This window comes from Epinephelus fuscoguttatus, linkage group LG16 (assembly GCF_011397635.1).
Source record: "Epinephelus fuscoguttatus linkage group LG16, E.fuscoguttatus.final_Chr_v1".
Lineage (NCBI taxonomy): Eukaryota > Metazoa > Chordata > Actinopteri > Perciformes > Serranidae > Epinephelus > Epinephelus fuscoguttatus.
Genome location: NC_064767.1, coordinates 16,397,822 through 16,419,892, shown reverse-complemented (window position 1 = coordinate 16,419,892; position 22,071 = coordinate 16,397,822). Strand labels below are relative to the sequence as shown.

Below are 22,071 nucleotides of genomic sequence, written 5' to 3'. Positions count from 1 at the left end.
TCTTTCACAGATCTCCACCACACATTTAGGTTTGGTTGATATTGAGATTGGGTTCCGTATTAACAAATAACCATGCATTTCAGAGCATATTATATCATTTATTAAGCTGAAGAGGTTGACACTATGAGCCACTTTGTTCCTCCTTAGTTTTATTTCTGTTTTCAGAGCATATATAATTTGAGTCCAATCCAAATATACATTGTTTATAGTCTTTTGTTATGACTACATGAGTCATACACACTGGGTTTATGTCATTATTCATGTATGAAACAGAAACCAAGCTCAGCCACGGTGATACTCATAAGACCATGAAGAATACTTGTCTTATCTCTTTTATATGTGGTCATATTGTTGACTGTCATTGCAGGACAGGGTTCATACTCAATTTTGAAACTACTTTACAGCCCCTTAAGTTCAAATGAAAGGCAGCATGGAGCGCCATACTTTACTTACTATTTGTCAGTGTTGTTTCCTTTCCTTTGTGGGTTAGGAAGTAACTGTTGGTGCTTATGTTTTGCCCTCTCTATTAATGCACGGCAGTTGGTTGATCTTTGTGGACACTGTAAACACAATACCACGGAGAACTGGTTTGGTACCAGAGTACCCTAATTGAAAATACCTGGAAATGTTTCTCGGCTGCCACCATGGCAGCGGTCGTCCTTGACTCGCAGGGGGATGGCCGGCAAGTTTGGTTAACTAAACAGGAAATTAGTTTTCTCAAGAATCCTGCAGAAAATGCTCTCGCAAAATGCAAGGTGAAGCTGCAGTTCAGGATGGAAGTAAAGCGGAGAGAAAGCTGGCTGCAAGATTTAATCACATGTCAGCTCTAGTGTCTAATTACAAAGGGGATGTTGATAAATGCCTAACGTTTACTGGTGAGGCTCAAAGGAAACCTGTTCTGAGTATTTCTTATCCACCTCTCCAGTTTTGGGAACATCAGGATGACTACACCTGGCTTTGATTTTTAAGAAAATAAACCAGTGCTGGAATGTTGCAGCTTGGCGTGTACAACTTAATTTTATCTGTCAAATCATCAGGTGAACCTGTGAATGTGTTGTTTGCTGTACCTGTTGATTTTATCTAATGGTGCCAGAGCTTGAGTTTCGTTACGTTCTTTTGAAAATCTGTTCCTCCAAACTTCAAATATTCATTAGCGTTTAATACTGCCGTAAAACAAACCAACCATACAAGACTGCAGCCTAACATTAGCAAAACTACTTGTTGAATCTGCAATTATCTGATTACTGATTATGATGAAACGGAAGTATTTGGTCTTGTTCAAAGGAGGTTCGCTACCCAGCCCAGTATCTGCCTGAAGAGGAAGAAACACTGGTTGCTGCTTGTTACTTTTAGCTTTTAATGTTTATGCACTTGTACTCAACAACAGCTCTGGCATTGTTAGCCCGTAGACTTATTTTGGACATGCTTCAGACATAATTTATGGAAGCAATTAAGGCCGGTGGGTTTTTAAAGGGGATCACTCTGCACTCCAGTGTGTGCTCAAGACGTGCACATTTGCAATGTCTTTGTGTTGCAGGCGAAAGGCCCTATTAGAGCTCCATTCTGTCTGTGGGCAGCTGTGTGCCTGTGTGCTGAGCGAGCCACTGGTCCATTCTCCGTCTGTGTGTACAACTCTCCCTCAGTTCACACACTGACACACACTCTGCTATTTTACTTGTCTCTCAGTTTCTCTCCCTTTTTGACTTTCTGTATACTTCAATCACACTTTTTGCATGTTTTTCTGCTTCATCTTTCTGTCGTACTAATACTGTGGCTCTCTTTCTTTCACTTGTTCTCTGGCCTGAGGCATTATGCAAAGCTACCAGAAAAGGATTGTTAGCCATGCTTGTCTTTGCCTCCATACTACTCGCTATTCATTTCAGAAGCTTCCCTTTTCTTCTCTGTGACCTGCAGTCATAACTGCTGCTGCTTCACACACTGAAACTCCCACCACTTGGCCTCAGGGAGTTAAAAACAAATATGTTATTATTTCATGTTGTCAGTGTACTCCTTATTCCTCATTTTGTATATTCCTTCCTCATTAACATGATAGATTTGTAAGTCTGGCGTCTCGACGCCCACAGAGCCAAAGACCTGCAGCTGAAAAGAAAAGAAAAGAGGCATTCTCACATACACCAGAGAAGCACTCCCCCAACCCCCCAAGACAGGCACCAGACTCTACTTAGAGATGAAAAGCATTCTGGGATGCAATAGGAAGGCTCCCATCAACACACCCCACTGTGGTTTTGCTGTGTGGTGATAGTGAGGAATCATCTTAAGTTAAATAAAAGAAGTTGTTGACTCTGCTTTTGCTTTTTGACTGTCAAATGAGTGACTTTATACCCTCGGGGGTTTAACTCGATCTCCATCTAAAAAAAGAAAAAGCACTATCCTGTTTATTTTTCTGAGCTGCTTTGGACTGGCCTCTTCTCAAAATGTCAACCATCACATAGCTCCTGACTGAATCATGTTGTGTGGAGGTAGCTTTTCTTTAGATCCAGTCTGGTGAACCGATCCCCCATTTGCAACTGTAGAAAAAAAGAGAAACGAAAGCTTCAGTTAGTGTTTGGCACAGACAGCCTGTATTTTTAGAACCTGTTTTCCACTGTTGTGACAAAACTTAAGCATCCCGTCCAAGTTATAGGACTTTTACAGTTGACTGCAATAACTTTTTCCTCGTACTTACCCGACACTTAATATGTAACATCCTCTAAAAGTGGCTTTTTGTGCAAGCCTGGGCTTGAGAACACAGCCCATGTGTCCTGACAATCCTGCTTGCACAATGAAGGCCAATTATCACGGCGACATGTGTCATAACTCCCAGCTGTAGGCCTCTGCAGTGTATTCTAATTGGTTCTCAGTAGTTGGGTTTGAGGCTGTCGGCGTGTTTTACATACACCTGCAGGCCATTCCAAACAACTGTGCAAGGCTGAACACCAGCGAGATTTGCAACAAATTAGCTTACTGGCAAGAGTTTAGCTGATTCACTGCAGAATGTCAGGAAGTAGATGGAGGTCTAACAGAGGTGTTACAAGTTTGCGTGTTAATGAGAGAAATTTCACTCCTACTCCAATTTATAACCAGCTAAAAGTAAAAAATGGGTTTAAAAGAGGTTCCTGCTGTCACTACTTTCTTGTTGCCCAGCATATGGACCTTATCACTACACAGCAGGGGTGTAACGATTTAATCCAGCAGCGGGTTGATTTGCTTTAGAGTCATTTAGCAAAGATTAGATTAAATTGCACATTCTGGCTGCAATTTGATTCAATATGCTTTGATAAAATGAAATCATTCCCAAGCGTATGACAGCTCTATGAATGTAAAAACAAAATGATAAATCATCATTGTTTCAACATCTGTAAACCTTGCTTTAGTTTCAAGTACAGCGTATTAGTTACAATGTATTTTGTCACACTCATTCTTCCTGCAAAATGGAGAACTTACGAACATTTTTTTTTATCATGTAATTCTATTATTAGCTGATTTAACAGTGAAAACATCTAAAATGTCACACCACCAGTTGGCTTTAAGATCTTGACCTGATGCATCCGTGTTAAACCTCTGCTACTACACACTGCTGAGCAGTCAGAGGGTCCATATGGTGAGCTGAGCCCCCTCATGAATGAATGAATGGACCGGTGGAATGCTGCTCATAGTTTTCTTTCTCCAACCCATACACACTTTCAACTCCCCCATAACCCACTGGCACAACGTGAAAATGGCATTATGTAACAGCAGCGATGCCACTTTATTAATTGATTGGTAGCGACAATCTGTGTAACATCACTTGCTTACACAACATAGGAGTGGCCCCCATAGAAAGCTGAGCAATTGCAGGGGATTGCTCGCAGCGCTGGAGGCTCCCATGTAATGTATCCCTGATGGATTAGGGCTCTGGTTAGTGTGCACAGAACAGAACAGGCACTCATGGATAATGGAAGAAACCACAGGCGGAAAGGCAGGGATTGATAGAGGAGGGGGGTAGTGTAATTAGTGAGGTACCTGATGTATGGAGAGTCGTGGCATGCAAGGGTCACTCCAGGGGGCAAGAGGCCCCATACTTTCCTTTGCTCAAACTGAAACACCTGATCCTACGCCTGTCAAGCTTCTTAAGATTTCAGTTAGCCAAGTCCTGGTCTGAGACACAGAGGTCGACCCCAAATAAATTTCAGGCTGCCTGAATGGAGTAGCTGTGTTGTGTTTGCAGGTTGCATGTCACCGTGCTGAGGCTTAGTAAACTGGCCTTGTTCAATAGTCCAGTCTCCTATTACAAACACACGCGCTGATAAAGAAATGATGAGCTGTTCAGATATTATTCTACTGTCTGGGTGATGTCTGACTTTCCTCATGCCAGTTGTCACTGTTATCCTCTGTTTTGTGTTTGGTTGCTATGGCTACCTATTAAATACCTAGAAACAGTGTACTTATACTTAGCAACCAGTTTATGAAGGAAGTCAGAGTGATAGTAGTCCAAAGAAATAACCATGAAAAATCTTGTATTGGTTTACTTTAAAAATCATTTTAAAGCAGCAGTTGCCAACTTTAATGAAAATAACAATGTTGAATTTTATTTTATTTAGACAGGGACATTAATTAACATGATCATTTTTAAGTCACGTAAATGTGCCAGATTTAGCCATACAGGCTAATTTGCATCTGCAGTCCCCAGGAGGTTGATGTGTATCAGAAAAAGACATTAAAATAGCATACAAAAGCCCAGAAGCCCAGATAAAAGCGGATTGGTGATTAACTTTGTGTCATATCTGCTAAATCTGTCACTATACCAGTCAGAGAAACATATTTTAGTGTACTGTTTAGCTGTAAAATGAGAGTTTCAGAACTGGCCACCATGTAGGAAATGGTCAATCTAAGTTCCAAGCACACTGGCCAACTTTCTCATTTTACAGCTAAACAGTACACTAAATAGGCACTGCAGTGACAGCATCTTGATTCATATTTGATCAGTGCTGCGGAGTTTGACAGTTTGACGGCAGTTCACGAGCATGGATTGACATGGTTGACAGCTGCTTTAGAAACTCCTTAGCTTTAACTGGTTGTTTCCGTTCACATGTGGTAAGGCTATGATGCTGTGCTCACAGTACGTGCAACACAGCAACAAGCTACAAGTCATTTTCAGTGGAAGCTGATGACGCCCAGCACTTGTTGCTAACACAGCACGATGCGCTCCAAAACAAAGTTGAGCTGGCATCAACTGTTTTCAATGTTCCAATGACACGGTGAAGCCTTGACTAATCATATGTTGATGTTTCTATCTGTGTTACTGCATTATTTAGCTCAGTTAGCTGATTCTATGCTAACTTTTTGTGCATTGCAGTTCACATGGGGATATAATGGGGTGGTGAAATGTGATGTTAAATAAGGCCCAAAAGCATTAATATTTATTGATTCAAGGTTCTTCATGGCGAGAAGCAGACACACACAAGGTTGCGAAGATATTAATATATTAACGAGCTCTCGAGCAATACTTCAACAGCAACTCACAGATAATGAGGCTCATAGTGTGAATACAGCATTAGAAGCACTACGAGGCAGTAGAGTAGGCAGATGAATATCATTTTTTCACAGATTATCTGTGTCATTTAGTGCTGTGTGAATATATTCACAGTTCCGGCTAAAACTAAAGTTATTTTTGCTCTAAAGTTACCAACTACAGCTTCGATGCTTGGTGGTATCACTAGATCATTACATGTTGTACATTACTATTCTGCTACCTGGCAGTAAATGAAACAATAGCAGATAAGTTAGCCTTATCTTTAACCTATAGTAAACATGGTGCCAAATCAACACTTACTTTATGAGGCAGTTTACTCACTATAAACGTTAATCTGAAGTCATGATGGGATGGGATGTTTGTTGCACTAGTTTATTATGTTCTTTTTTGACAGCAGGAGTGGTCGATAAGGCAATTTATGTGAACTCATCTGGGTGTCACAATGCTTTGTGGATATCACTTGTGGTTGTCCCTGTTCGCGTATTTGGTAATAAAGTCAGTGAGATCCACACCCAAATCAGCAGCGGCATGTCACCACAAAGGAAGCACAACCCCCATACTGTAAGGGGAAGTGTGCTGGCATATGTGTGCTGTACCAGTATGTCTTCATGCCAACCAAGCAGTGGGAAGACGTATTAACTGGACATTCAGGATGATTCTTAAGAAAGGGCAATTCTCAAGAAGTTCCTTTGAGTTATCATTCCTGCCTCTGTTTTCATTGCAGAGCTATTGTTGTAGGTCACCACTCATTTTTCAAAGTAAAAGTAAGGCGACTGATCTTTTCATATTGCTCAATGAGGAGGGACTTAAAGTGCCGGCTGTGTTTCTGCAGAGGTTGACGGTCACTGTCGTTAGAGAAACGTCCAGGGGAATCTGCTAAAAGGAGGCCAGAACCTGACCACTGACATCACATAAAGTTTGACTGAATGAGCTCCTCATTGTTTATGCACTTCTGAAGATCTATTAGTGTGATGGCGTGTTGTTTTTGGCCAGTGTTCCTGTGCCACTGGGTACTAGGGTGATGGCCAGAGGATTCAGTGGTATGTCTTGACCTCCCTAGGACCATTTTTACGACCTCGGGCTCATTATACGAGAGAGGGGTGGCTGTGTGTTCACCCTGAATTAACAATCCACACTGCAGACTCCAACAAAAGAAAGGCTCTTACTTTTATTCGGCCCAGACTACAAAAAACCTGACTGTGCAAAACTTTTCTTTTTTGATGTTTTAAGTTTGTTTCCCATGGCCATACCCACTACGTAAAACAGATGTCAGTGTCCAGCGTCTTGCACCATAAAATGTGTTCCACTAGAGAAACTGTTCAGATTTCACTTTATTACTAACGTCTAACCTTTTCAAAATAGGAATCTGATATGCACACGGTGTTCCATTCGGTCACCCATGCAGTGATTGTTTGTTTGTTTGGTTCTCATCGTTTCATTAGTATGAAATGAGTGGGTTTCTTTCAGCTGCAGCCACCGATCAAAGTCTTGACACCAGACGCGCTCCGCACAAGTATGCAGAAACCAGAGCCAATTGGTGATGGACACCAAACACCCCGTCACAGAACTTTAGGGGGCCCCAAATAGGCTTCTATTCATCTGCCTGTACAAATCACAGCCTGGGCAAAGAGCCATATTATCTTAGCTGCCCTTTCTAGTGCCCTCCTGAGTCATTGGCTATTGTGAGCCAAGAGCTGCTGTCTGCACCCCAGAGTCCACAAATCTGACTTGAATTACCATTAGATTTTAGTCCACCATGGAGGTCAAATTTAGTTACATGAACCCTGAATGTTTTATAGGCCCAAACAATATGAGAGTTTCCATTTAGTGACAACGCTTCTCTTCAGTTTAGTTCAGTGTTTGACAAAACCTCTCAGTACACGTTTGCTTGAGACTGTCGTTTTATTGCAAGTAGGAGGTATCATAACTAGATGACTACATGAATCCATTGTACTCCCGATCAGTGCTGTCATTGATCTTCACTGCTGATTTTTGTCGTGAAAATGTCAAATTTCTTATAATTTAGGAAGCATTTCACTGCTGGAAAGATGGTCTTTGCACAAAACTTGGTTGTCTATTCATTAGAAAGATGCAAATACTTTTGGAATTGATGCTACATGACCAGAGAAAACAGAGGAAAAGAGCTGTGGCATTTGCTTTTGCTCAAGCTCAAGGTAGAAAACCTACAGCTATCTGAACACACTGCGCTGCTCTGACTAAGAAACACTCCCACTGGTGGGTGACATAATTGGGGCTGCAACGATTAGTCGACTAATCGATGACTAATCGACGGTTTGAGTCTTTTTTCATAGAAAAGTACTATAAAAGTACACCAAAATTGCAGCTTCTTACGTTCAAATATTGGCAGCTTAACACACTCTCCCATGACGGTGAACTAAAACCCTTTGGCGTGAGTATGACACAAGACATTAGATAACATAATTTTGGGGTTTGGGAGAGACAGACCGACATTTTTCAACATTTGAACACATTTTTCAATAAAATGATTAGTCGACTAATCAAAGAAATAATCAACAGATTAGTCGACAATGAAAATAATTGTTAGTTGCAGCCCTAGACGTAATGCAAGCTTGGCTGTTTTGATCCAGGAAACAATATGGTGGCTTGCTAGTAACAAACAGTCTTAACTTACAGTCAAATGGTAAGCTAAAATTTGTTTCTAAAAACCTTTTAGGCGAGAAATAGGCAACACAGTTACAGAATCTTGGTTCATATTTGATCAGCAGCACTGATTAGTTTTACCATTTGATAAGGTTTTTTCAGCCTACGACGTTTTTACAACACAGGAAATCAGTATCAGTATCTTCCTGTTCACAGACAATGAAACAGTGCACTATAATATGTCTCTGAAGACATTGCAGGTGAGAAATAGGCAATACGGTAACAGAGTCTTGGTTTATATTTGATCAGCACCGCCTAGTTTTACTGTTTGATTGGAGTGCAGCTGTCTCTTTCTCGATTAGCTAACTATACTCTTTGTTTCCGCGGTGGCGGGCATACAAAAAATGCAGAAGTACAATCTGTAGTTTTAGTAACAGCCCCATAGCCAGCAAAATTCACAAATTTGAAGTGGGAGATGAGCAGGGAAATCCGGGCACTGGTAAGATTTAATGAAATGAATAAAGTATCCCATTAACCTAATCTGAAGGGGGAAAAGTAGCACACCCAGCTGCAGAGTCATTCTTAATTTGATATCTACAGTGTCTTTTTTAACTGATTATCCACGGTGTTAGGAAAAACTTGTAGGAGAGATGTCCTGCAAACTGATCGCTTCCTGAATATTTCTAAGTATGACAGCAGCAGGGAGATGTAGCCAACAAGAAGAATCACTTTCAGCAGCAAAAATCTGATCTGATGAGCAGAGCTTCACACAAGTGCTCTCCATTAAGCTCTGGTTTCCCCATCATGAGGAGTCACTTCATTAAGTAATCATGGCTCCAGGGTTGAATTCACACTCGGCCTGCCCTCTCCCATGACCCCACTTGCCAGTCACGACACACATGCACAAGTGCAGGTTAGCACAGTCAAACACGCACGTACAGACACACACACACTCTCACTGTTGAGGTGCTGTTTGAGCCCTGATGAAACACGTCACACTTCAGTCAAACAGCAAACTGTAACCTTTACACATGACCGTCATGCTCCTCGACTCCCACTCTGTCGAACGCACACACTCACACAAACCCTGCTGCATTGCCGCACCCATAACTCAGTGTCAGGCCTAATCAGTGGAGTAATCTGCGAAACTGATCATGAAGAACATTCCCCCTCTCCTCTGACTCCCACCACCAGCACCAGCCCCACTCGCCTGCGGAGGCCCAGTTGTGCTCCACTGACTCTCCGGGATAAATGGAGATAATGGGAGTCATATGCTAGCAGTTGGTTTGAGGCAGGCCTACATGAAACATTTATAGTCCTCATGTAGTCATGGGGTTGAAGAAGAGGGATGGGGAAGAGATGACATTGAAGTAACGAGACATGACTAGACTGGTGTTACATTTCTTTATCAAAGTGAGAACAACCTGCACAACTTTTCTTTTCTGCACCCCTTTTTTCTGCGTTACTGTCCCACAGACCTCATTTAATACCCAGTGCACACTTGCATCCTTCTCTCTGAAGCATGTTATATAAGTGCAACCACCCTCACTTAACATGAAACCTCATGTTACATGAGCAGGACAACATAGTAGGCCTGGAAGATCCATTAGCCTCATGTGTTGCTCCACAGCAGAAAGCTGTCATTAGCCAGGAGTTGACTGGGGGGGATCTGAACCATGATGGTACTCTCTAATTGGATGCTGTCAGTGTGTTTGGTGGTTGGCTAATGAAGGAGAGAAACTCAAGCCCAAGGTCACTGCAGCTTTTCTTACTTTTTTTTAAGGCTAAAGAAAGCACAACAGGACCTGCCTGTCATTTACCTAGAGCTTTCCCATGCATAAAATAACATGAGAGTGGTGGAGCTGACATGACAAGGCGTGTTAAGCATATGGACCATCTGCCTTGCATATAACCTCCAAGTGTTTTAAGAGTTTGTGTTTACTGCAGCGGCTACTGTCTGTGCTTTACCATCTGTGGGTGCAGGCAGTGAATGAGGCAACCGCAGCTCCATATATGTTCCTTTTCTAGTCATGCTCCTGAGCCACATCTGTAGTCATGTGCTGTGAGTGATGTCTTTTCCCGGATTAGCTAATCTTTGCTTTCTGTAACGGCATGTTTAGTTTCCCATATGTTCTGCGGGCTGCGTTGACATGCCAAATGTTCCATTATTTACAGCGTTCAGGAAACTATTTAGCATATGGCAGCATGTTTTGTTTACAAAGACGGTAGCTTTATAGGCTTGTGCGTGCTATATGAGGAACTGAGCGGTTGAGTGGCTATAAGTGTCAGGGTGGTAAATGCTGAATGGAAAAACACGAGTCAGCACTCCTTTTTCTCAACTATGTCGGCTGTGAGATTTTACACAAAATAGTTCAATTACAGAGTTAAAAGACGCTCCTTCTGCTTCATTCCAGAATCTAAAATCTGTGAATGAAGCTCAGATATCCGAGTGAGCAAGGTGGATTTTATTATTTATGTAACTTATTTAGCTGGTCTTATTAGACTTCAGTCCAGCACCATGCACTGTTCAAACAGCCTGGCACAGTAACAAAGGTTACAGTACTGTAACCCCAGTTCTATTAGCACAGGCTCCACCCTCTGCTGGACTTCATGGATAATACTCTCCTCCAGTCAGGAGCATGCATATGATGCTGTCAGCTTTTCCTACACCGTCTCCAGTGGGTGGCGTATAAGCGACAGAGCCCCTAGGTAGAGGGGTCCGCCTGTGCTAATAGAACAAGGGTCACAATATCGTAACTGTAATTCTGTCCCTCTGCTGGACCCAATGCGGACAGTGAGTGGAGCCTGATGAATGAACACCCTGTCGCGACATAACGCTAACACAGCCACACTGATCCTGACCGGCTAAAGGTTGGTCGCTGCAGCGTGCCTACGTCTTTATAACCCTAGGCCGCTGCAGTGGAGAAGTAGGGCGCCCCAGCCAACCCAGGTAGTACACAAATGAACTGGGTAGAGGACAAACAAAAAACACCCTGCCACCACATTTCCTGTGTCATCAAAGAAACGGGAACATGTAGGTAGTGATCAGTGGGCATTCGCCACGGCTGAATGGAAAAAGGATTAGCTGACAGTGTTAACATATGCGGGTAGGCACATCCTGATTGTCTAGGTAACTTTATGCAAATTTAAGTGGGCAAATGTGTGCTCATGATTCGGAGGAGAGTCAGGTAGAGGGCGGAGCCTGTGAGATAGACCCGCAGTATACTTCTCCTTATGTAGGGGCAGTACTGGATGGTGCACGTTTATAGGGATTTACATGAGCCTGGTATTAGATTTGTAAAAAATGCTATCATTTAAAATATGAACGTAAAACCTAACCGAAATAAGGCGGACACATTTTTTGTTTGGAGGCTGGAGTCATCCAGCTTTCCGCTATTTGCCTACCTACCACTGCTTTAGGCAATGGTCAACCCTGAGCTGTGTTCAGGCCCTTTGCTTTGTTTTGTCGGCCATACAGACACACCCAAAAGCTGCATTTGTTTGTACTCCAGCTTTTGCATCTGTGGGTCCAGTATGACAAAGTGGAAAACATCTGTATTGCAATCTTCTGTTATGTCCTAAATATGAACAGTGTCAGTATACTATTTTTCTTACTTTTATTCATCTCTTTCCACCAACACAGGAATTGGCTGAAGCACGCAAGACACCCTCCTACCTCCACCGCCATCAGCACTTGAGGGCTGCTCTGCAGATGGGAGGTCACCAACCGATCGTCTGTTTCGCCCAGATGCACTATCTGCCCTCCGCCCTCATCTAAGATGGCTGTCCGTGGCCTTCTCCTGCATCCCAACGGTCTGGAGCAGAGCTGCGCGCTACCATGGTGATCATTTTCTTGAAAACACTGGAAAAGAAGAAGGGTGTCGATGATGTAAGGTCCAAGAGCACCGAGAGACGGCTGGTGAGAGAAACGTAACCTTTTGAGCTGAAACACGAAGCAAACGGGTTGTTTACTATTGTTACAGTTAAGGATCTGCACAGTTTTACATGTTGGGCCGCAGTCAGCAAAATGAACGGGTCAGTGGTTATATTACATCAGCGCATGGCCACACGCCAGAGATGCTACACTTAGTCACATATACTCAGTTGCCCAATGTGTCTAAGAACATCAAACCGTAATCTTGTAGTGTGTTCGTGATAGAGCACTGTAGGGATGACATTTGCTGTAAGACAGCCCAGAAGTTAACATAGTCCTGGACAAAAAGCCAATGGGATTTGTGCAGAGGCAAAAAGTTTATGATACATTAGTACATTTTGTTCAGCAAGATAATCTCAACAAATAAAGACCACTTTTATGAGTTTTGAAGCGTAAACGCAATCACCAGAAGTGAAAAGCTGATGTTAGGCTATTAACGAACTACACCACCGTCACATGACTTCAGTGTCACCACCACAATGAGGCTGTAACATAAATTTTTAATAATACCTAAATACCAGATGCCAGGATGGTGCCTATTCATCCAAATGGAGTTGCTTGCCTGGCGCATTCTGACTTTCAGGTTTACTCCCACATTACGTGGCCTACTTAATATCCACATTAATGTTTCTCCCACTGGCCCTGCCCAATGGTTTCCACTTAACTCATAGACTTTACGTCACAGATTTTTTAAATTGCTCTTCAAGGCTCCAGGAAAGTTTTCCAAATATAAAAATCACAATAGAAAGAGACATGATTGATCTTGTTTGCAGTTTGTGGCGTCCTGGCAGCAGTTTTACAGATGTTTCTTTTATAATGGTGGCCTATGGGGAAAATGCTTTTTGGACTATACAGGATTTTTTCGCTTTTTCGTTCTGGGGGGGCTGGGCTGTAAAGCTGTGTTCAGCATGATGACGCTCTGTAGTCCTCATTTAGCTACTTGTTAGCAACCCCCTTCTCTGAAGATGAGTAAAAGCTTCCAAATTCGCGAGTGGGGTATTTCCTGACTTATTTTATGTCGTAGAACAGAACATGAGAATCGGGTCGCCGGTTCAAGTCCCCATCCGGACCAAATATGGAGCATGGACTGGTAGCTGGAGAGGTGCCAGTTCACCTCCTGGGCACTGCTGAGGTGCCCCTGAGCAAGGCACTGAACCCTCAACTGCGCGGAGCTTCTGTCCAGGGCAGCCCCCTTGCTCTGACATCTCTCTATTTAATGCATGTACAGGTCCTGTTTGTGCATGTGTGTGTCTTTCGGACCTGTGTGTGTATGACAACAGAGGGAAAAGATTGAATTTCCCCTCAGGGGGATTAATTTATAAATTGAATTAAGCTTGTTACTCACAGACCTTGTTCCAGGCATCTAACTAAAAACTTATTTAAAAGACGAGGGAACCATTTCCAGGTTTTAGGATTCAGTCCTGCACCAGTCTGTGTCATGGATACATAAATAGAGGGCTCTATAGCAGTAAGTAGTTTTGTCTTTAGCTATCATGGATGTCGTGGTGAAAAGAGAAAACCCTGCTATGACCAAATCCATATCAATTTAATGTTACTCTTTGTGCGTTCATTACCTCGAGGTCCAGGATGCATTCAGCTTAGCTTAATGTGGAAAGTAAAAGCAGGATGTAAAATCTAGCCTAATATAGCTCAGTCCAAAGTTAAGTTCAAAATCCATTTTTACAGCTTTTATGCTGAGTATTTAACACTTGATGAACAGGAAATGAAACAAGATATTGTGATTCAAGAAGGAGTTAGTTTACAATCTTAATTTGCTGCTTATAATGTTAGCATGTGTACATACAGTACACAGAATACACAAGTATTGACAGGAAAGTCAGCTACAGTGTTTCTCCTGTTTCAGTTTTTGTGCTAAGACGTGCTAAACAGGCCCCAGACTTGCGGACTGTTGACAAATTAAAGTGAAACCCTGAAGAATTGAGTAAAGATTATTATATTTTCTTTTCCACTTACGCCTTTGTTTAGGTTTAGGTCACCCGTCAAGCATGTCTTAAAATAAAATAAGGAGTATCTACTCTCTCACCACTCAAAGCTCTAACTCTCCCCACTGTTATCTCTTTGCCGCTATAAAAACTTTATAAATCTTTCATCTCTACAAAATCTAAACAGTCTTTAAACCTCTCAGATGGGGCTGTATCAGAATAAAAACTCAAATTAACATGAAGATTTCTTTAGTATGAAAAGTCTAGGAATCATTGAGGTGATTGATTTTAGCAAGCAGGCCAACAAGCCTTCCACATGGGTTTCTCTTTTTACCTCCTACCTTGAGAGCTTAATTAGGTTTTAACATCTCGTCTCCACTATTAGATCTTGGCTGTAAACTAATCAGTCAGCAGATGGAGGCTTTTGGACAGTTTAGGTGTTTGTTGAGCGACCCTGATATTACCTCTCACTCATGAGTTAACCATGTTAAAGGCCTGAGGTTTTAGTGTACTAACTGTTTCATTTAATGATCTTCCATAACACAATACCCTGTGTTTTGTATTCTGAGCCTTGTATCTCAAAACATTTTTTGTTGTGGTGATAACCTCAAGGTGAGTCAGAGAGTAGTCATGGCTTTTTCCTTTTGTCCTTTGTGCAGTCAGCCACCACCCTGTTGCAAGAAGCGAGCTGTGAGAGAGGATAGGTGTCTGATTAGAAGATAGGCGTGTGGAGACAAAACTGTTTCATACTCCCTAAGTAACATTTAGTAGGGTATAAATAAAGGTGTGGTGTGACATCTGTTAATGTGGCTCTGTACAGAGTAAAATTAGGCACCATCAGCGCTTTGAGTAAGTTCTGAGCCGACTGTGTGATGGGTTTTGTTCGAGTCCGGCTTTGTGTGCTTAAAAATAACATTGGTGAAGATACTGTAAAACTTCAATTAAAAGCCTAGTCCTTTTTACTAGCCAGGTGTGGCTATACATTTTGACAAATAAAAGCCTGTCTCAATTGGACGCCTGGTCTGGTTATCAGACAGTTTGGCTTTTTTATAGCAGTTCTTTGGATGTATAAAACCTTGCTGTTGGCTACCTCAAATCATGTGTCCATTCTTTGATTACCCTGTAAGTTATTCATATTCCTTTAGTCAGTAAGGGTCCTCAGATCAAAAGAATCAAAAGGGTTTTTCATAAATATTAATCCAAGTTGTGAGGATTGTTTTAATAGGATAAATGGTGTTGTGTTCGTATGGCGGGTGCAGTAATCCTCGAGTGCCATAACTCTATCTCTGATGCGCTGTCTGTCGGAGCTAGATCAAATGAATGATTCGTAACTGATATATTATCTGAAGGCTTTTTTAAAGCAGTGGTTCCCAACTAGTCCAGCCACGAGGTCCAGAATTCTCCTTAGTGATTAGTTCAAGGTCCACACCGTTTCATGTATTCAGCGTCATACTTGTGTTCGGCCATGTCATTGTGCTAGTTTGCCGTCTCTATCATATAGCTGTCCATTAGTCACTCACTCTGCAGCAGGAAATAATACTTAAAAGTAAAAGCTCAGTATCAGAAATTCACTGTACTTCAAAATAAAGTTGTTTTTTACAAACTTGACATGTTTGTGAGTCACTTGAGGTCCAGTCAGAATGGACCCCGGACCCACTTTTGGACCAGGACATACCAGTTGGGAACCACTGGTTTAAAGTGTGTTCATGAAAATCCCAAAACATGTCTAGCATGACATGAAATATGTTATGCTCTATATTATTAATTTAAAACAAGTGATATTCATACTGGTTCAAATAAATTATTTCATTGTATTTACCATCTTCACTAAGCTACAAGGAATTTCAAGGCCTGCCCCTATATAGACGCCTGTCCCAAATATAGGCCTGTTAAGTTCAGTGATTTAAGCAAATAATAACCTGGGTTATTATTTGAAGTTTTACAGTATGTGCTTATTGTATTACACATAAAAAAATGCTTTTGAAAGAGCTAGCATAGGCTAACAGTTTGTTTCTTTCGGTCAAAAGTCTTTGCCAGCCAGCCTTGGCACAGTAGCGGAAGAAGTGTTAAGTGAAATCTCCAACAACTGATTTTTTTTAGTGAACTTGTCAGGAGCTATATAACAATTAATTGTGTAAATGTGTTTCTGTCTACCAGATAAATGTAAGTCAAATACATTTGATATATTGTTAATATAAAGTTATGTCAAAGCTGTATCTGGTTGAGGTGGAGTTACTCTGTTTTATAATGTTGGGTACATTTTCAGCATTGGATCGGTTAAACTGTATGTCTCATATTTTATCCGTGCATTATAGTTTTTTATTATCTTAATCTGCAAAGTAATGGGAAAGGATGGAATATATAAAGTAGCATAAAATTCAAAATACTCAACCACAGTGCAGTACCGTAGAGTTGCACTGAAGTAAATACACCACAGGACCTACAGGGTTGCTAAACATGCAGAGATGATATTGATCTTATCATTTGATCATGGTTTGATGGCAAACTTTAACTTTTGTTCCCTACATTTTGATTTATGTCGTGTCTGTCCCTCTGTTTGCCTGTCGTCCACAGCGTGAGCTCCACACCATGAGCAGAGGGACCACCCTCTTCTCCTGTGGAACTGTGGGTGGGTGTTATCTCCATTATCTCATTTATGTCCTTCTGTTTGTCTTTCAGTCTTTGCTTCCTCTTTCATGCAATAAAAATTCCCATCCCTCTGTCCCCTGCATTTACTCAAGATCTGTAGAGTAATAATGGCTGAGGTGGGATCCTTTGTCATAATAACATCATTTGGTAGTGTAATATCATGATGGATTGCCCCTTTAATCCCTCCATAAGTTGGACCATCAGAGTCAGCGACCCCCACCGCAACTGTCTCATTGTTTATCCACTCGGTCTCTCACTTCTCCCTTTCTCTGTCAGTCACTCATCCCCCTCTCATGATCAGGGTGCACCTGCCTCCACACAACGTTGCACACCCCTCTCATGGGAATGAACTGTAATTGAATATGCTGTTGCCTATGTCAACAATTTCCCTTTGGCTCTGTTAGTGTTGCAGTAATTACCCACTGTGTTAAAAGACACGCTACTGTAAAGTCAAGCCCCGGCTATCACTCACAAACCACTTTTTCTCTTCTTTTTTTAAAGGGGTGAGGGTGACGTCACAGGGAGGAGCGCGGCATACAGTTTCCACTGTTAATGTTGACTTTAACATTGTGTAGCATGTCTTGTTAGTTCAACCGGCACTTTGTCTCTTGTTCTCAAAGGGCGGCCTTTTGAAGTTCATCCCTTTCTCCCTTTTGTCAAGTTGTTTTGCTAACATTCCTGTCAGGTCGTCACTGTAGCCCCCGTACATTGTTTGTCCTCCCAAAACAATGATTTCCGTCCACCAGTGTGCGCGAGAGCATGCCAAAATTAGAGACAAGCATCCAAGAGGACGGAGTTTTTTGGATCAGCCACGGAGCCTTTTTGCCAAAAGCTTCAATAGATTCACGACTTGACCACTTGGCTTAGCAGCTCGAGCCACTACGGCACTTTACTGTAGGTGTATTATCTCCCACAGCTGTGTGATAGACTCTTTTGTGCAGATGGGAGACAGCTGGCAAGTCATACTGCTTTCCAAAGCATATCCTGCCGACCACTTGACTAGTGGGGGTGACTTGCCAACTCTTTCACTGGCTGATTTTTTTATCGTAATGTGTAGTTCATGTTTTCGCAGGGCCTGGTTTTGGAAAGTCAGGAGCATGGATACCGTGTGTTTATCTGCTGAATACCTCAAAGCATATTTGTACTGAGGAACAGTCAGATCATTGGTGATCCAGGATTTCTATCATAAACAGAGATAGTTTTCTGTCCACAGCCTTGAAAGTAATGGAGACAGGAACTTGGTTCTACCGCTAAGAGTATGGCGCTGTTACATCTTATATCTGAGGTTTCACTTCATGTCCTCGAGCTGTTTATGTGACAAATAATCAAGACATAGTGATCTTGCTGAGCCACGCTGTCGGCCAGTAAACCACCTCATAATAAGCGCTACAAAATTCTCCCTGAAAAACAACCAACTTCCTCAGTGTCACACTTACAAAACACTGATTGTCTGAAAACACATTCAGAATTGAGTGTTATTTTTGCTCCTTTCATCTTGCTGTCAGCTCTCAGTACAGTTACACATGAGCAGCACTGGTTTGAACCATGCAGCTGCGGTGTTATTTCCTCCAGGCTTAATCCTGTTATCCATCATGGGATAAATGACTTATGACAAAGTACAATATCATTTTTTTGAAATACATCAAAGCTCGTGATTTTCTGTTGGTTTTTGTGCTTAGCAGTGTGCGACTGCCCTCAGTGATCTCAGGTTTGCAGTCACTGTATCAGTCAGTAATCTGCAGCTTAAACTAACTGCGACTATCCCCTCTTTCCTTAAGCTTTTTCTCTTTGTGTTTCTGTGTTAAGTGTTCCCTCCAGACAGTATTGCCTTTCTTTAAAGCTAGAATTTAGCTCGTGTAATTAATATAATGCAATAATTATAATTGCATATTATTACTCATAAGATAGACCGAGTTCCCACGGTCATGAAAGTCCTGGAAAAATGATCAAGTTAGAATAAACAGAATGTTTGGATAGTTTTGAATTTGTTTTGGCTATTGTTTATAGCAGTGATTCCCAACTGGTCGAGCCACGGGGTCCAGATTTCTCCTCAGACATTTGTTCATGGTCCATAGTATAATGTATTCAGTGTCATACTTGTCATTATGCTAGTTTGCCATCTCTGGTATATAGCTGTCTGTTAGTCACTCACTCTACAGCAGGAAATGGCGCTTCAAAGTAAAAGCTTGGTGCCAGAAATTCACTGTACTTCAAAATAAAGTGTGTTTTTGACAAACTTGACACGTTAGAGAGTCACTTGTGGTCCAGTCAGAATGGACTAGGGACCCACTTTGGAACCACTGGTTTAACGTGTGTTCACAAAAATACCAAAACGTGTCTAACGTTACATGAAATATCTATGTTACCTGTATATGACTAATTTAAAATCTACGTCACTAGTATCACATGATACACATTGACTAGATCAGCATTGCGTCACTGCCAAGGTCATACGCACTGTCACATCAGGAGAGGAACAGGTTCAGGCAAGGTTGCAAAACAGTTGTTAGTGAAGTCCTTAAATAAACATTTATTTACCAAGAAATAAATGCACACACACACACGTCAAATTGCATTGACATCTTCAGGATCTTCGGTTTTCTATCTGGTTTTATGAAGTACCCCTATGTGCCACTCTGGTCTATTAGTGGGGGACATGTAACTAGCGTGTAAAGTTAGCAAGCACTAGTAGTTTGCTTGTCCACAAATGCCTGAGAAGGACATGTTTAATAATGGATGGCTGTATCACTGTGTAGGCCCACCCATTTACAACTGTTAAACTGAAGTAAAGCCACAAATTTAGTAAAATATTGTGGAAAAGTTTTGGAAATCCATTGAGTCAGTTTGTTTGTTTTGAATATTGCAGAGGCAGATAGGTGGCTGGACCTGGGGCAAAGCTGCGCCATCCAGCAGAGAGCTCCCTGCCAGTCTGGTGCCAGTCTGGAGAGCCTGTGGGATGTGATGCCTGAGCCAGGGAGCTGGCACTGGGCCAGGGAGCCCGGCAGCGCCACAGCAATCACCAGTCTGATAAGAGATCTCAGCCTCGGCGAGGGCGGCATGATCACACCTCACACCCACCCCACGTCCACCACTGCTCACTACACCACTACAGCCACCAGCCAAGCTCCTACGGCACCCCCGAGCAAACGTCAGTGTCGCTCCCTGTCCTTCTCTGATGAATTCACTGGGTTCCGCTCGTCTTGGAGGCCACAGGGCTCCAGAGTGTGGACAACTGTGGAGAAACGAAGGTGCCACAGTGGAGGAAGTGTGCGAGGAGGAGTGGGTTTCTCCAGCGGTCATTTCCCCACCATGCAACGTAGCTCCAGCTTTAGTTTGCCCTCACGCTCCAACATCCCGTCAGACGGAGCCCTGGACCTGCCATTCTTCAACCAGCGACTGCCTCTCCACCCCCAATTCACTGCCTCTCCAGTCTCCCCTACCTCTCCTTCCTCGCACCATCACCACTCCCGCCATCACCACTTCCTCAGGCCCCTCTCCCTCTCCCACGAGCAGATCAGCCTGCCAGAGCTGCAGAGGGAGGAGGCGTCGGAGGCCAGCTCTCCAGACTCCACCCCAGAATTGGGGAGGCGAGCCAACCTGAGAGCCAGGGGCACGGGGTGTCTCTCTCGGAGCAGGTCCCAGCCGTGCGTGCTAAACGACAAAAAGATTGGTATGAAGCGCAGGAGACCAGAAGATGCCCAGGAGCAGCGGCCCTCCCTGGACTTGGCAAAGATGACTCAGGTTAGCTGGAAATGGTGAACACATGTTGACGCATGCACAGACAAGCACACGCACTCACATTCGTTTACATGGGTGCTGTTATAATTTGACTCATTTCACAGAGTTTAGTATCAATTTCACTCACTGATTAAACATAAATTGGCATGGGTTTATTTCTAATCTTGCTTTAATGCTGCTAAATGTCCTCTACTGCCTCCAGTTACATCTTGGAACAAACACACTCACCGCACAGACAAACACCTTTTTGTTCTTAGACCAAGGGGAAGTTCAGGAGATCCTCAAACATAACCGGGCCTGCCTCTCTCTGACTCTGATCGGGGACTGGATTAAATCAAGCTGAATTAAGTTTTCTGGGTCGTCGGTCCGAGGCTTCGGGGCTAAGTGATCTCAGGCCTCGCTTCAGCTCAGGGAGTGGTGCTCGCTAAAGAAGCATTCCTCATGTTCGGTCACGCTGCCTAGTGCCACGCTCTAGCAAGCCCGACTCCGGTTTATCATTTCATTTACTCTGTTGGGTAAACAGCCCGGTCGTAGGTTGGACCCCTCACTGTCCATTTGCTTCCTCTCCGCAACTTCCATCTTTCATTCCCTGTGCTGCTTCATCTCTGTTTTTGCCCTCTGTCTTCTATCAGGCAACCAAATGTGATTAATAGTGGGGATAGCTTGAATGCACGGAGCTCCAAATTGCTCTCCCCACGACAAGAGTTTGTTTGTTCTTATTTAAGGTCAGAGGAAGCAGTGGAGCAGCCGGAGAGTATAAATGACCCCCAGACAAACCAGACCCTAAAATAGCCCCGTGGAAGTATTTTAATGACATGTACTGTTTTGATGCTTGGCAGCACTGTAAATGTTTTTACGGAGCCCAGAAAGATGTTGATTTTTCACATCCTGTTTCATTATTCATTCGAATGCTGCATAGAATCTATAGCAGCAGCAACAGCAGGCACTGACACCAACCTGTTGTCAGACTCCTGTATTTTCCTGCTCGCCTGCACTCATATCATTCATATGACATACTAGACCCGTCCTTCATCGTAACTCCTGTCACGGAAATATTGTCCCTTTCCTGTTCTCTTATTAGAAAGTGCCATCAGTGTATCCCTCTGCCCCTCCCTTCCTTTTCCCAAAGATTTGTGTTCCCAGCCAGTCACCCTCAGGACCCAGCCAGGGTTGGATCAACAAGGCTTTGGTAATGGAGCCTAGCGAGCATGTTTCCTCTAGTCATGCCAGCCGCTAAGAGGGGAAAATCAAGCACGATGATCACACATATACACACACACACACACACACACAGATACACAAGCGCACACATGGAGTCAGTTTTACGTTACCTCTGCTTGCAGCAATGCAGGAGCACACCTCTGCTGCAGACGGCTGCAGAGGCAGCCTCCCTTCTGAGCAGTTAACAGGCAGAGCCATTGTTTCTCACCTCAGACTTGAGTGATTGCGTGTGCTTATTACTTTTGAAAGCACTCAGGTTGTGCAGGTTACATGTATCATTTCAGAATCTACTGTTACTGCTGTTTACTTTCTCACTCTGTTGCATGCCTGGAGTTAGGAAAGCAAGCAGCAACACGGCATATACAGCATAATTTACAACACATTTACTCTCTCCCTTCTCTTTCTCCTTCGCTTCTCAGACTTAACTTGATGTTTTCTTGTCAAAAACCAGG

At 42.8% G+C, this 22,071-nt stretch overlaps 1 protein-coding gene across 1 annotated transcript in view; it reads left to right on the top strand.

The window, feature by feature from the left end:
* LOC125903551 (protein FAM53B-like) overlaps positions 1–22,071 on the top strand; it is a 30,137-nt gene that overhangs the window by 770 nt on the left and 7,296 nt on the right. Inside the window, exons 2-4 of the mRNA XM_049600533.1 lie at positions 11,778–12,053; positions 16,586–16,640; positions 19,527–20,401. Of these exons, the coding sequence (XP_049456490.1) occupies positions 11,973–12,053; positions 16,586–16,640; positions 19,527–20,401 (1,011 nt within the window). The 5' untranslated portion in view covers positions 11,778–11,972. The remainder of the gene's footprint in view (positions 1–11,777; positions 12,054–16,585; positions 16,641–19,526; positions 20,402–22,071) is intronic.